This window comes from Eretmochelys imbricata, chromosome 1 (genome assembly GCF_965152235.1).
Source record: "Eretmochelys imbricata isolate rEreImb1 chromosome 1, rEreImb1.hap1, whole genome shotgun sequence".
Lineage (NCBI taxonomy): Eukaryota > Metazoa > Chordata > Testudines > Cheloniidae > Eretmochelys > Eretmochelys imbricata.
This window is the reverse complement of record NC_135572.1, coordinates 200,662,471-200,679,255: the sequence shown is the minus strand read 5'-3', so window position 1 is coordinate 200,679,255 and position 16,785 is coordinate 200,662,471. Positions and strand designations below refer to the sequence as shown.

At 41.1% G+C, this 16,785-nt stretch overlaps 1 protein-coding gene across 2 annotated transcripts in view; it reads left to right on the top strand.

Annotated features, from left to right (window-relative positions):
• NME7 (NME/NM23 family member 7) overlaps positions 1 to 16,785 on the top strand; it is a 161,659-nt gene that overhangs the window by 26,843 nt on the left and 118,031 nt on the right. For both annotated transcript variants that reach the window (XM_077821882.1, XM_077821890.1), the window contains exons 2-3: positions 11,088 to 11,195; positions 15,914 to 16,080. In XM_077821882.1, the coding sequence (XP_077678008.1) occupies positions 11,088 to 11,195; positions 15,914 to 16,080 (275 nt within the window). The remainder of the gene's footprint in view (positions 1 to 11,087; positions 11,196 to 15,913; positions 16,081 to 16,785) is intronic.

Here is a 16,785-nt window from a genome sequence, read left to right as displayed (position 1 = left end):
TATTATCCTATTTAAACAATACTCTATTAATAAACTGCTGCCAAGGAAGGAGGCAACAGGACATGACAGACTTATATTTTCTGGAAGTGTTTGTTTTGTTCCTGAAATATACACCAAGTATGTATTGATAGTGTAGCATGATCCTTACTTTGTGTAAATTGAAAAAGAGGAAGTGAGTGGAGACCTTTTAGGAGAGCCTAGTGGTATCTTCCCAGGGGAAATTAAAGGAGGAAGAAAAGTATCAAAAAGCAAAAGATACAATCTCATCTATTTCAAAGGCAATAGTACTGCTCTTCTGAAGTATTTTTATTTTGCCCCAAGAACAAGTTGTCTGGCATGGCTTGGGGACTAGGGTAGGAATTCCATCAGAGGTGAGGAAACCTTCCCTTTAATTTGTTGGAAGAATTTTAACAAGTGAATTCCAGGAAGCCCCCTTCAGCAGTTTGTTCTGTGTGTATTAGCCATGTTCCAAGATCAGTCAAGATTGAACATTAAATTAATAACAACAACAAGGATATCCCACTGTGAATGAGAAATTTGAAATTGCATGTGTCTGTGCCAAATATTTTTTTTAAAATTGTTTGCAGGCAAAATTCTACATCCTGGCTGCTTCTCATCTCATCACATATTTAGACAGTATACATTTTGAAAAGGTCAGGCTCCATTGACACATTATTCAAGTCAAGTTTGAAATACTGTATTGATGATTATAAGTCATGTTGTTATAAGTAATTCCAAATGGGAGAATTCCCTTAATTGCAAATTGCTTATACTATTTAGAAAGGTATGAAACTTTGCATTTGGGAATTGAATTTCTCTTCATTTGAAAAATAGAACACTTCTACAGTGGGAGACTTGTCCCCTGCTCTTGGGGTGCTGCTGCTGCACATAGCAATTTCCAAGAAGCAGCTGATTTCTATGTCTCTACTTTTATGTTCAGGGCTTTCCCACAGCAGAGAGTAAAAGAAATACAGCCATCAGAACATTAAAATGGAGATTTTGGACCTAATCCAGTTTCCACTGAAGTCTATGGGAATCTTTCCATTGCTTCAATGAGAGTTACATCAAGCCTTTTGATTCCTGTTAACGCTGTCCCTATTTGAAGATAACTGGATAAGGGGGTTTGGGGAGCAACAGACAAAAAATCACTCTCTTATAACCTGATAGTATTCTCTTGACTGCCAAATGGATAAATATAGGTAGAAGAGAGAATGGACTGGTGTCAAATATTTCACACAAGGTGAAGTTCCAGGTAACCAATACGAACAGAAAAGAGACTGGAAATGTAATAAAACTGGAAGATACACTCACTGCAGTGTTATATAGTACTGCACTCTTTTCCAATATTGAGAAACTTTCTGATAGTGTCCCACATGAGATAGTTGCTAAGCCGGAATTGAAGGGGTCATAGTACATGGAGACTGATAAGTAGCGAAAGTAGAGATAACTGTTCCCACCAATGCAGTTGTGAATCACAAAGGTTACTGCACAAAGCATTATATTTTTTGTGATCTATAAACCATCAGGACAAGAAACAGTAACCTTATATTTGCTGATGGGACAGAATTGTCTGTTTAATGGACAAAGAGCAAGGGACATAAAAGATAAGATCTTAGAAGCAAAGCTGTATTGTCAATATTATAAGAAGGGGATTGTATGCGTTTTTCCTCTGTTAGCCTGTGATAAGTCCAAGAGTGCATGTGCCTTCAGAAAACAGGGATCAGGGACTGGGGAATCCAGTATTTTGTTTTTCCCATTTTGAAAGAACATTTCTCACTGCTACAGCCTAATAAAGGAGAGGAGCAATAGCATCTAGTAAGCACACTTGGAAATGTTTTTGTATAGCGCCTGAAAAAATACTGAGTATGTTGATAGTATAGCTCAGAGCTCAGCTTTTGTAGCTTGAAGGGCGTGTGGTAGTTTAAGGTATCTTCATGTGGGAAAATATTTGTTACTTGGGGCATTGTGGCTCATTCCAAAGGCAAAAAAATGCTCTCCGTCCGTGGGTTTGAGAGCCCCAGGGATAAATCATTCCTCCCAGAGATGATTTAACACTAGTCTGAGAGGGATCAATTCCATCACAGGTTGGAAAATCACCCCTCCTTTCTATTCAGTTTGGTGGTGACATTTTAATAAGGGGCTCCAAGGAATGCAGGAGATTATGAATCAGGAGATCTGATTTCTATTCCCAACTCTACCACTGACTTGCTGTGTGACCCTGGACAGGTCACTTAAGGCCTGATACTATTCCCAGTGAGAGTTGGACCAAGCACTTACCCTCTTTGGGCTTCAGTTTCTCCATCTATAAAATGGGTATAATACATCCCAGAGGTGTTGTCAGGGATAATGTATTAATGTTATAAAGCTTGAGAGCCTTGTTTTTCAGGTGTTATAGATGGACAAAGTATAATAAAAATGACATTCAATGGTAATGAATTTGGTAACATTGCATTTACAAAGGCAAAGTAATACCTGTTGGGCCAATTAAGTTGGTCTGTATTTGCACTGATGCTTTTGAAACCAAAATCTGTCCCATTCTGTCCCATGCAATACCAGGGCACAAGATAAAGGTGAACAGGATCTGCAGAGTAGTGTTACTCCTAAAGATGAACCCAAGAAATACTGAGGTGATGTTGGTATAAAGAATAAAGTGCTTTGTGGAACCTGCCCCCAATGTAACATCCCCCATTATGGATCATATGTGCTCTTGGAGCAAAACAACAATTCATAGCCATGGCATCATTTTGGACGCACTAATGATGCTGGATACCCAAATGGCCATGATGGCAAGGAATGCTTTCCCCTGACTGGCTACAAGATTGTGGCCCATTGTGAACATAACCTCCTGGTACTCAACTCTCTGTACTGGCTTCACAGGGAATGCAGAGCCCTATCCTAATCTGGAAAGCCCTCTTTGGGATTGGTCCTCACTACCTCTTTGTCTGTGACCGTGACCTTCCATGATAATTGCATTTCACTGGGACGATGAGACTTTCAACCAGTCAGTGCAAGAAATAGAACTTTCACAAGAGATGAACCTAGACTGTGCAAGTTAGTCCCACTCAAGCTAACAATGACCATTGGCTTCACCACTCTGAGAATTAAGTGCAAGATTTGTGGTTTTAATTTATATTTCTCTCAATAAATTCATCATGTGTGCACACAGTCACACAACAAACCCATCCACTCACTCTCACATACACGTACGTAAATATAAACAAGCAAAACCTATCAACTAAACAAGTGATTTTTCCTACAGAGTGGGAGAAAATAAATCTTTTTCTTTGTCTTCAAATACCATGGGTGAAATCCTGGCACCATTGAGGCCAGTGGTAAAACTTCCATTAACTTCAATGGGGCCAGGATTTTGTCTTTGGAAGCCTTTGGATATTAAGAGGAGAGGGCAGTTTAAGTACCTTAATAGATATAGAGAACCTAAGACTATTAGTATGCAATTGTAAAGCACCTACACAATTTTGTTGTCATAACTATAACAAGGTTTCCCTGATGGGAAAATCATGAGTAGTAGTCCTCATTGTACCATTGGGTTTTACTGGTGAATTACAAAAGGGTGGTAACAGATGTTATAAAAATATATATTTTTTTGCAATGGTGTGTGTTTGGAATGTGGAGTAGAAATTATTAAAAGGGCTAAAAAAAGTAAGAATTTTGTTTTGAGAAGTAGAGAGAAATATGTAGGGTTACCTGAATAGTTTTTACTTGAACTGTTCACAACTAATTGATGTCACCTTTTACCTAAATCATTTAAAATATTTCATAGGACGACTGCATGGCTTTAGGGATTGGTTAAAAGCTGTGAAACCTTTTGTGTATAGGACACCAAGTCAAATCTAATCCAGATCAGTAATGACTTAAAGTTACTGCTATCTGTTAGAAGTTTGGAGGGCTGTGTGAAATAAATTGGTGGTTGTCTCTGTCTAATCCCTTTGGGACGAGTGTTCACGTAAATTAACCCCCTTTTGGGGAATCCCGACAGAAGCCAAGGATTGGCTATGAATGGTGAACACTCCTCTCATCTCTACAGGGTCTCCTCCAGGTCAGGGTTTGAAGCACACTGATGGGACTGTTGCGGAGCAAGTGGCCCACGCTGTACTTTCTCTGTAGATAGAGGATTTCAGTCTTCAGAACAATCATAGGACTGGAAGGGACCTCGAGAGGTCATCTAGTCCAGTCCCCTGCACTCATGGCAGGACTAAGTATTCTCTAGACCAGTGATTCTCAACCAGAGGTACACATATCCCTGGGGGTACATAGATGTCATCCAGGGACTACATCAACTGATGTTTGCCTAGTTTTACAACAAGCTCCATAAAATGCGCTAGTGAAATCAGTACAAACTAAAATTTCATAGGGACAATGACTTGTTTATACTACTCTCTACACTGAAATGTAAGCACAATATGTATATTCCAATTGACTTACTTTATAATATATGCTAAAAATGAGAAAGAAAGCAATTTTTCAGTAGTAGTGTGCTGTGACACTTCTATATTTTTATGTCTGATTTTGTAAGCAAGTAGTTTTTGGGTGAGGTGAAACTTGGAGGTACGCAAAACAAATCAGAGTCCTGGTTGAGAGCCACTGATCTGAACCATCCCTGACTGGAGGTTTTTAAGATTAGACAAACACCTATGATGGAGTTTCCACAACCTCCCTAGGCAATCTATTCCAGTGCTTAACCACCCTGACAGGGAGTTTTTTCTAATGTCCAACCTAAACTGCCCTTGCTGCAATTTAAGCCCCTTGCTTCTTGTCCTATCCTTGGAGGTTAAGGAGAACAATTTTGCTCCCTCCTCCTTGTAACAACCTATTATGTACTTGAAAACTTTTAGCATGTCCCCTCTTCTCTTCTCCAGACTAAACAAACCCAGTTTCCTTCATAGGTCATGTTTTCTAGACCTTTAATCGTTTTTGTTGCTCTTCTCTGGACTTTCCCCAGTTTGTCCACATTCTTCCTGAAATGTGGCGCCCAGAACTGGACACAATACTCCAGCTGAGGCCTAATCAGCGCGGTGCACGAAGTAGAGCAAAAGAATTACTTCTCATGTCTGGCTTACAACACTCCTGCTAATACACTCCAGAATTATGTTTGCTTAGTTTTTTTGCAACAGTGTTACACTGTTCACTCACATTTAGCTTGTGATTCACTATGACCCCCAGATCCCTTTCCGCAGTACTCCTTCCTGGACAGTCATTTCCTATTTTGTATGTGTGCAAGTGATTGTTCCTTCCTAAGTGGAGCACTTTGCATTTGTCCTTTATTGAATTTCATCCTATTTACTTTAGAGCATTTCTCCAGTTAGTCCAGATCATTTTGAATTTTAATCCTATCCTCCAAAGCACTTGCAACCCCTTTCAGCTTGGTATTGTCTGCAAACTTTAGAAGTGTATTCTATGCTATTAGCTAAATCAGGGGTGGGCAGACTTTTTGGCCTGAGGGCCACATCAGGTTTCTGAAATTGTATGGAGGGCCGGTTAGGGGAGGCTGTGCCTCTCCATACAGCCAGGCATGGCCCGGCTCCCGCCCCCTATCTAGCCCCCATGTCTTCTTCATGACAATTTTATGTGTAGTATGCACAGAAGCAATTGTAATCCTGACCGCTGATAAAGCGTCGTTATTTCCATTTTGTTATTTTAGGGAGCTGTTAGCTCTTACTGTTTCCTATCCTTAAAATAATGTTAATTCTTTCAAATTGTTCTTTACCCTGTGCTTCCTAAACTTGTAAATGAGTCTCTTTTGTGAGGGAGTGCTTGTGATTTTTTTCAAACCAAAATTACTTTTTTACCTTGCCGTGGGCACCGTGTTAAAGATGCATGCTGAGGGATAGTCATTTTTGCCATTCAGCTGAACAACCAATGATGGCCTGCAATAAATATCTGCTGAATAATAAATATAAATGATTAATAGACAACCTGTTCAAAATTTTATACAATTTACTTCAGGCACTTTAAAATCAATATCATGTTGAAATAGCTTGCAGAATTCTCATTTAAATTGACCAGTCCAGGCAAAAAGTTGATTTGCTCAACTTCCCCATGAAGATGCTGATGACTATAATGAAAAATCTATTTTTTTTTATTTTTTTATTGTTAAAAATTAATTTGCCTGAGGAAACTTGAGGTGGAAATTTTCAGGGTTGTAGTAAAATGAAAATTGGCAGCATATCTCTAGTGACTAATTTATTTTACAGACCTGCAGTAATGAAAAATACAGCTATGTGCAGTATTAATACAAAGATGGCTCTGATTAATAACCATGTGACTTTACTGTTTGTTCTTATTCATAGATCATTATTCAGCTGTTAAAACTGGCACTGTTTGTTTAAGAATCAAAACAACATGGTAAAGGATGTTCAAAGAAGGCCACACGGAAATTCACTGCAACCTAAACTATAAAGTGACTTGTCCTGCTTCGACTCAAGCAAATTATTCGAGCAAGTTTATTTGTTCTCTTTCCAGCATCACTATAGAGTGTTAAAGGGTTAATAAATAATACCTAGTTCTTATATGACACTTTTCATCAGTAGAGTACAAAGTACTTTACAGAGGCGATCTGTATCATTAACCCCATTTTCCAGGTGGGGAAACTGAGCCGTAGAGAGGTGAGATGAGTGCTCAAGGTCACTCAGCAGTTAGTGTCAGAGCTGGGAACACAATTCAGGTCTCCTGAGTCCCAGTCCAGGGCTCTCTCTGTTAGACAACACGGTCTACAATACTACACTCCTCATATGTTTTTGAAAACAAAGCTGCAAACTCGATAATGTAGTTCAGTTGTGGAATTATTCTTCATTATCTCATTCTTTCCCATTGCTTCTCATATTAGGACCTGATTCAGTAATGTGCTGAGGTTCATCTTTAAATCCCATTGAATTCGCTGGGATTTAAACCTCTGCTTAAATGGCTTGCTGAATTGAGGCCTTAGGTCAGGGGTTCTCAGAACAATTTTTTTGGTGGCCTCAGAGTGTGATCAACAACTCTTGCTGGTGACCACACTCTCACTTTTTCCTAAAATAGTTAATCAGCTTTAGGAAAAACACAAATATGCACATATACACGTCCAAATCATTGTAATGTATTTATTGCTAGCTCGTAAGTCTGCTGTGAAAAGTAATACTTGTATGTTTGTTAATATCACTTTTCACAGCAGATTTACTCAGTCCTGCCAAGCCTGGGGACAAATTTTAAGCCCTGGATGGGGGTAGGGTGACAAGTGGGGGAGGCAGTGCGGGGCTGGAGCCTGAAGCCCTGCATCTGGAGCCTGGGGCCTGCCACTGCGCAGCTGGAGCCTGGGGATCGAGCCTGAAACCTCTCAGCCAGAGCCTACCACCCCAGGGCTGAAGCCCAAAGCCTGAGCCCCACTGCCCCTGGGAAGGTGGGAACTCACCAGCTGCCTGGTCCTTCCGCATTGTGCCCCAGGTGTCAGCACCAAGGTAAGGCATCCAGGAGCAACAGGGAGCGGGAATGGCTGCTACTTTGCCTCTTCCCCCCCACAATCACAGCCCAGGAGGCTGTGGCCACAAGAAAAGCCCCTGGTGGCACTCATGTGGCCATGGTGGCCGCATTTGAGAGACGCTGCCTTAGATCCTAGTAATGTTTTTTGTGTCTAGCTGTACATATGCTGCCACTGGCCAGCTTCTAAAGTGCTAGCTTTGTTGTCTGGATTGTATTTTCAGTATCTAACACTTAGTAGCATTAGCAGTGATGTCCCAATAGGGACATCACATCATGCTGTCTTGGGAGCAGGAGGGGAAAAAAATATAAATGCAGCAAATTGCCTACCAGTGATCATTTTATTTAATGCTGATAGTTTCTGGCCCACATGCAGCAGTCTAATGACCTTCCTCTTGGGACAATTTATCCTTGACTTAAGTAGAAGTAGGAGCAGGAGCAGGACCAGACCCTTCACGCTTCTGCACTGCTCTAGAAGCTGATATGCATTTATTCTGTTCCACTGCTTAGCGGGCAGTGTTTGACACAACTGAAATGCCACTGTTTTCCAAAATTTGAAAGTTAAGTCCTACTTAGTGCCAACTTGAAAATCTTAATCTTTTATATGATATATATGTGTGTTAGACTTCAAAAAGTGTATAAAAGTGAAAGGGGATGGCCTGTTTGAGCTTTCTAGAGGGGTGGGATCCTTGAAACATGCTCCCCCTTCTCCCAGAAGTAGAGGCCGAAAAGGAGTAGTGATGAACTAAATGAGAGACATTAAAAACAAAGGCGTAGGGCTGTCAAAAGGAAAACACAAATGTGCATGTTGGGGGAGTGAGAAGTGCAGGCTCGACAGCCTTGGAGTTGGAAGATCTCTGTTCCATGGAGCGAGAATCACACAAGCAGTGGCAGTGTGTGCAAGCTTTCCTCTAACGTGTCTCAACCTTCAAGTAGAGGGACTACTCTAATGGTGAGAGGGGAGTGCAGTTCATGTCTTTTCTACTGAGAATGCAAATGAGGGAGACAGTTAGTGGACATCTGTCCGCTTGGAACCGGAATAAAGCTGACAACTTATTTCACAGGGAATACTGACACACATCAGATGGTAATGACATTCAGTTACCCATCCTCTTATATTGGCAATTTAGAAGCACTTATTTTTTGTTTAAACCAGTTGACTAGGAAGAGCTTTCCTCTGAAGGCTGGATGTAATATGAGACACAATGACGCAATACATAACACATTTTGCAGCAGTGGGAAATGACTTGCACTAGGCTACTTTGTTTGAATACCATCAGCTGTTTCAGTGTGCTGACTATTTAAAGGACATGTTCTTTTACCAGTATCAACTGAGCAACAGTAGAACTGTTGCTTCTTATCGATGTAGAAAGCTCAAAAAGGTTGGAATGGGGCTCAGGGGCGGGGTAGGGGAGAGGGGCAGGGATGGGGGTGAGTACTTGGGGGGGGGGGGAATCAGTTTATTGTAGTTCTGAATTTCTATTTATTGTAAATATTTGCATTGTTCAGAGATTGGACTGAGTTGCAATGTTCTTATCCAATTATGCACAGAGTTTGGAAGCATTTATGTTAGAGAGCAATGGTTGAGCCCCAGAATCTAGACCCGAATTTCCCCAAAGATCAGGGATGTAGGGATAGCTCAGTGGTTTGAGCATTGGCCTGCTAAATCCAGGGTTGCAAGTTCAATCCTTGAGGGGGCCATTTAGGGATCTGGGGCAAAAATTGGGGATTGGTCCTGCTTTGAGCAGGGGGTTGGACTAGATGACCTCCTGAGGTCCCTTCCAACCTTGATATTCTATGATTCTATGATTCTATAGCTCTCGGGTTTTAATTCAGGTCTGTCTCTAGCAGTGTTGAATTGAAACTGTATAACTAATCAAACAGCATCCAACACCCCCTGCAATTCCAAATGTTTGTTAAAAATACTTTATTTATGAAGTAAAAATAAAATCTTCATTTGAAGAAGCGCATGAAATGCCTGCAGGTTTCTCTTTGTTTCCCCCCCGGTAGTAGCAAACTGATCATCTTATTACCATTGTTGGACTACAGAACTGGTAAACAGTTGTGACGAAGTGTTACCACTTACCGTAGGGTGGCCTCTGCATATTTCCACTTGTAGCATGTGTCCACCAGCACGAGAACTCTGAAACTTTTAGAAAGCAGCACCCTTTGGTATTGCCCTTTCACAGTACTAAACATTCAGAGCTGAAGTTATAAAATATCCGTGCAATCCAAAGCACCTCAGTTTCTTCCTTTTGGCAACCAGCTATGGACATAGGAACCTCTCTGTCTCTGGAGTTAGGTTTTAAACCAGACTTCTTGCCAATTTTTTATCTGTAAATAGTTCTTGGTAGTTAGGTTTTTAGGTAGTTTAGGTTCGTTTGAGACTCTTCCCACATCATTGTGCAGTTTGAATCCCAAACTGGCGTTGTCTTTGTTCTGGGCTTTACAGCAAGCCCACAGGCCAAGGTTTGAGGTGTGCATTTTGTCTTTCCTTTTTACTGGAGTCTGTGCACAGCTAGTGCCTCATGTGCCTGGCAATGCCATTCTTCTTGCTCATTCTCCTGATTTGCGGTCAGATTTTCACACCCTGAGTCAGTATAGAAATACAAACCTGGCTCCAAGCCTTCTTAATGAAGGAGGGTCTTTCACTTCTAAACCTCCTCAGTGAGCAAATCAAACCTTCAATGCCAGATTCAACCTAAGGCATCCTTCTGGACCCACTTTTGGTGAGGCTGCCACATTGAGCCAGTCAGGTGCTAGAGGGACAGTCATTGCCGCCTCTGAAAATCATCTAGTGCCAACATCTCAAAATTGAGGTCTACCTATGTTCTGGAAAACGTTCAAGACTCTTTTCCTTTCTCCAGTGCCTTGGATCCAAGGGCTCAAATGGGTAAGATTGTGAGCAGTGATGAAGTCCCGCACATCCAGCTAAATTTGGTTAATTTCAGAAATGTTGTAACCCGGCTATCCCTGCCCACTCATAGGAAATTAGTTATAGATGGGGCTGAGGTGCACAGGCCTCTTACAGATAGTAAGAGATTAAGTTATAGATTACACTAATATTTCCCTAGCCTGAGTGAATTTATCTTTGTATTATAAGGTGTCGTTCATTGTCACCACCACCAAGAGAAGGATATGTTTTCCTCTAGGCTATGTTGTGAAATTTGGAAAGGTTCTGTGGTTAGCTATCAGCAGATAAACATTTTATAGCAATTGAAAGTGGGCAAGGTAGCAGGCCCAGATGAGTTTGACCTCAGAAAATTGAGAGGGTGAAATTGCCTCCCTAACGGTTCCATCATGCATTGTAGGTGGGACTGAACTCGAATTTGACGGTAGCTGTGTTGTAACTGGACCTCTCAACATGATTGATTTTTTGTAGCGTAGGCAAGACTAGAACAATATGTTTTGATCATACTTATTTAGAAGGCCAACTCCACGTTTCTAAGAGGCTTCCTTTGAGATCAAAGTCGATTCAGAAGTTAAATGATGCTGTCACCCGTGGTGAGCAGATAGTAGTGCTCTTATTCACAATGCTGAAGCATCTTCACTAGTGTGTTTTCATTTGGGAAATAAATTTAATGCAATGATTCTGTGTATGACTGCTTCTTTTCCAGAGTCAAGACGACAGATTTGCTTTCATTGCAGAATGGTATGACCCAAACGCTTCACTCTTTCGACGTTACGAACTGTTGTATTATCCGAAAGATGGGTCAGTTGAAATGGTAAAAACTTTTTATATTCTCATAAGCATACTTTTCAGCTACGCAGTTTGGAAGTTGGCAAGCTGCAGCCCATAGTATGGTTTTAATTTGGAAATGGAAAATTTAGAGATTTTTTAGTTTGTTTGCTCTGTTTCTAAAATTAAACAAACTCAGGGGAACCTAGGGAGTAACCTCCTTATTTATTGATTTATTTTGTAAAGCTTGCATAGTTGCCAGCATTTGAAAATGTATCCTGAGAGAATTGTCCTAATAGGCCTGAGGTGACAATAACCTTTCCTGTGGATGCTGGTGAAATTAGGTTAACTGTATAGAAATATTTGGTCTCTAAACTGAAAATTTCCAAAATGTTTTAAATCATCTTAGTATACCCAACAGCCACACAGTTCTGCATTTTGACACTTGTCAGTACTTGATGATAACTTGACATAGACACGCATGTCAGAGTGGGTACTCAACTGGCCATCTGTATTGGAACTGGGGAAGCAAAAATGCCCATATATAACCTATGGTGGGAGAAGTTGTGTGTGACCTGGGATCCCAGTGGGGGCCAGCTGAGGTCACTCAGGGTGAACTACAAGGAATGGGGCAGTCAATCCTCAAGGCTGGTGGATATTTCAATACTTAAATTTACCAAGCCAGCAGAATACAGCTTCTTTATTACCTCACCGGTTGCCCAGAAACCAGCAACACAGTTCCCTTAAAGTAACCCAGCCTCAGGCCTTCATCCAGGTACACAAGTCAAATGTGATGAAGATTTCTGAAAATCTTATTTCATCATATAAAAGAAAAGGTTCTACCAATCCCAAAGGATCGGACACATTACCTCCCAGGTTAATGAATATTCCAGATTTTACCCAAAATCACGCTACAGCCAATTCTTATTACCTAAATTAAAATTTATTAAAAAAGAAAAGGGAGAGAGTATAGTTAAAAGATCAATATATATACAGACATGAGTTCAATTCTTGAGGTTGAGATTCATAGCAGAGATTCTTTGTAGTTGCAAAGAGTTCTTTTAGAATTTAGTCCATAGGTTATAGTCCAATGTCCAGTATCATATCCAGGGGGTACCAACTTAACTGGGATCTCATCTTGCTACTCAAACTTCCCCTGATGAAGCTTAAGCAGATTTGAGATAAACAGGATCAGGACCCAGGGATCTTTTATACAGTTTCAAGCCGCCTTTGACAAATCGCAGTACCTTGAGGAACAATAGGTAATTAGGACAACTTTGAAGGGGTTCCATCACCAGTACTTAGCTATACCAATTAACATAAGGTAACTGCCTGTTTTTCCACCATTCACAGATAATTTGCTGTACATTTCAAAGAGAGATGAATACAGTGATATCCTGCGTTTACAATTCATTTAAATGCTAGGATGTTCTTTTGATCTCTGAATTATCAGAATACAGCATAGACAGGGACTGTTGATTACATTGTTGACCACTACCCATACATATGTAAAAACACAAACATTCTCTCCCCACACATCTTTAACGGTTGAATTTGAGTCATTTTGTTTTACAGGATGTTTAACGCTTTCTGGCCATGTGTCACACTCTGCTGTTCAGATTTTGGGATCAATTTGGACAGGTGTTGTGATGGGGTGTATGGACCTCTTGCTGATGAGAAAGGTGCCAGAGAGGCCCTGGGGGCAGGGCTTTCCCCACCCCTTCGGCTTTGTCAATTACTCATGATAGGCAGGAGGCCTGTAAAAGGGAGGAAACAGCAGTCAGGTGAGGGGAAGGAGTGTGTTTGCAAAGCAGTAGACTGCTGGCCTGACTCCTGGAGCCACAGGGGGAACTCTCATCCAGGAGATCTTCACCCCAACCCTACAGGAAGAACTGCAAACTGCCAGAGAAAGACTTAAGAAGGCCGCAAGGGGTAGAGGTCCCTTGTAAGAAGCAAGGAACTAGGATCTGTGCCGGAGGCACACAATGCAAGTAATTGGGTGTGGTCATGTTCTCTAGTCATTGAAGAGACAAACCTTAGGGGACTCCTTTACAACTGTCTTAAAATTTGGATGCTCTTCTGAATTTATATAAATCCCAACTATGTCCAGTACCAATCCCCACTGAATCACCTCTTCTGTCAATGGGCTCTGCCTCATCTCTATCTATTGTTGTCTTTCTGAGGAAGTGGATGGTTTCTTGTTATTCCCTTGGACATATCTGGAGAGAGGATAGGTGGCAACTAGTAGGCAAATTTCCTTTTGGAGGTGATGAATGATTTGACCTTTTCATCCCTCCCTGTAAAGATTCCCCCCACCAACCTCTCCTTAACCACCCCTATGCCATGTGTGGGGCTGAAGCTGCTGAGGGCTTATTGTGGGTAAATGAGGCCTTCTAGTTCTCAGCTTTCCTTCCCTCCATTTCCTTACTATGCTATGCTTCTTGGCTGTTCCTGAGGAAAAGGGGGAAACTGGTAGAGGAAGCAGTGAAAATATTGGAGAGGCAGCTACATAGCAGGAGGAGTGGCCTCTATTGTCTGTGGGAGAGTTTGGCAGGATTTTTTTGTTTCTTCTCCCAGTAGCCCACAACAGAAAAGGGTATCAGGGAGTGCTGTGAGCAAATTGGATCTGTTGGCAAATATTCATGCTTGGTTCTCAGAATTTGACATCATTTGAAACCTTGCAGGTTAATCCTTAACAATTTATTGCTTGGAATAGTAGTTATGTAGATGACTGCCTTAATTAGAGAAGGCTTATAACTTTTTTTTTTTTTAAAAAAACACACACAAGAAAACATAGATTGTTAGCAGACATTATTTCATTTCCACTAAACTTGCTTCTTCAGGCAAAGAATGCGTGTGGAGAGAGAGAGATAAAACTGCAAGCTGTATTTACCAAATCTAAGTAATGTTGATCTATTGTTTACCAACTTTGTGGCTCGTCATTTTTTTTAAAATAGGGTTTATAAATATATCCAGGCATCCATGCCAAAAAATAAACCACAAACAGGTAGATGAGGAAATGCCATCTTCAGGCTTTTTTCATCCATGTTACATCAATGACTTGGAAAGGAGTGCAAAATAACTGGAACACATTTTTTCCTCTGCTAGGGTTGAACGGGGCTAGGAAATATGCAGGTGTCAGGGTTTTGAAGATTATTGATTTACTTACATCTGAAAATACAACTCTTGAACAAGTCAGGCAATACTATACAGCAGAATTCAAGGGACTGTTTTATTATTTTACCATCTCATCAACTATTAGAATATAGGATGTCAACTAATGCAAAGAACTAAGAAGGGTTTCATTCTGAATAGTGATGAGGAACCTCAAAAAGTTCAGAGTGAGGTAGCCCACCCAATCCTCACCAAAATGAGTGCTTCTCAGAACTATTCTGACCTTTTAAGTATGCAGAATTGGGCTGTGAATTTCACAAGAGCAGGCTGTCCTGTGAGACTTCTATTGATTCCAGTCAGAATCTGGAAATGGGAGAGAGATTCATAGATACTAAGGTCAGAAGGGACCATGATGATCATCTAGTCTGACCTCCTGCACAACGCAGGCCACAGAATTTCACCCACCCACTCCTGCGAAAAACCTCTCACCTATGTCTGAGCTATTGAAGTCCTCAAATCGTGGTTTAAAGACTTCAAGGAGCAGAGAATCCTCCAGCAAGTGACCCATGCCCCATGCCACAGAGGAAGGCAAAAAACCTCCAGGGCCTCTTCCAATCTGCCCTGGAGGAAAATTCCTTCCCGACCCCAAATATGGTGATCAGCTAAACCCTGAGTGTATGGACAAGATTCACCAGTCAGATGATACAGAAAATTCTTTCCTGGGTAACTCAGATCCCACCCCATCTAACATCCCATCACAGGCCATTAGGCCTATTTACCATGAATATTTAAAGATCAATTAATTTCTAAAATCATGTTATCCCATCATACCATCTCCTCCATAAATGTATCGAGTTTAATCTTAAAGCCAGATAGATCTTTTGCCCCCACTGCTTCCTTTGGAAGGCTATTCCAAAAGTTCACTCCTCTGACGGTTAGAATCCTTCGTCTAATTTCAAGTCTAAACTTCCCAAACACTTCAGATTATCAAAAAGATTCAGTTTGGTTCTAAAAATGGGCAAAAGTTTCACAGAATCTGATGGTTGGTATAGCATTGTCGTGGAGGGTGGCACATGGTATATAAGGGTGGGAAGGGGCAGTTTTGGCTGAGGACAGCAGGCCAGACCCCTACAGTTACAGAAGTGCCTTGGGATTTTTAATATCTGCACGCAGCTGAAAGGAAACTGTTGCTTTTAAGATCTCCTCTGATGCTTTGACAGCTCACCCAGTAAACTTCATGGAACTTACTGCATTTTCCTCAGAAAGATTAAGTACTGAGTTGACATTACTAGGATTTTGTACATGGTACCTTACATGACACTTTGACACCAGTATATTGGGGGCAATGAGCATGTCAGGCCAGATGTGAATTACAGTATGTTATGCCCCCCGCCAGCTGGTATTGAGGGGACTCCCAGTGTCACCGGCTGACAGTTAAAATGGAATAAATGTATAACAGTTGGCTTCATCTCATGACCTTCTCTATTGTACGTGCAAACTCAAAGGGTTAGAAATTCAGTGAATCTAGCAACCTCACGTGATCCCATAATACTTTTGAGGCTGTTCTAAAATTGAATAGAATTTATTTTTAGTTTGCTCATTGTTTAACCACTCTCTTTAACTGCTTGGTGATCTTCCTTCTCTTTGCAGTATGATGTGAAGAACCGTCGCACCTTTCTGAAACGCACAAAATATGATGACTTACACCTAGAAGATTTGTTTATAGGCAACAAAGTTACTGTCTTTTCACGTCACCTTTCCCTAGTAGACTATGGGGATCAATACACAGCCCGCAAGCTGGGTAGCCGCAAAGAAAGGTAAGAGGATGTGGTCTCTGAAGTTCCTTTGGTATTTGCTATCCACAAAACTGTTTATGCAAGTGAGTTTATCAAACTAATTGTCTTTCTCAGGAGGGATCAGAGAGGGTTTCTACAGCTGATGGGGTGGGATGATGGGAGGGTATATCTGTTGGTTTGCATCTTGGGAAAGGAGATTTGGCAAGAGACAGCAATCCATCCGCCTGTCATCAAACCTATGATTTTTCCTGTTTGTTGTTACACCCTCCAGATCACACCTTCCCATATATGTAAACTGCTCCCCACTCCAATTATGGAGCACAGTTCAGCTTTTGTTACAGTTGTGTAACCCCACCGATGTGCACTAAATGTTGATTTCAGTGAGTAGCTTGGGGAAGAATTTCAACCTTGGTATGTGCTGGGCTTATAGGGAATGAACTTTGCAAAAGTTATTGACTGTGTCTTGCAGGGACAAAGCACAGGCCTTGTGATCCAACAGCAACTCATTACCAAGTGATGAGTTTTATGTATCGGCTTTTAGTAGCTTTTTATTGTTTTTAATCCATCCTCCACTGCTTTTCGTGCAGTAAAGGAGAAGCTGGAACATTTCAAAGAAAAATTCCAAATCTGGGTGGTGATGGGGGCAAGAAAACTTATAGGGCTGGATCCTCAGCTGGTGAAAATTGGAGCTATGCTAATTTACACCATCTGAGGATCAGGCTCATA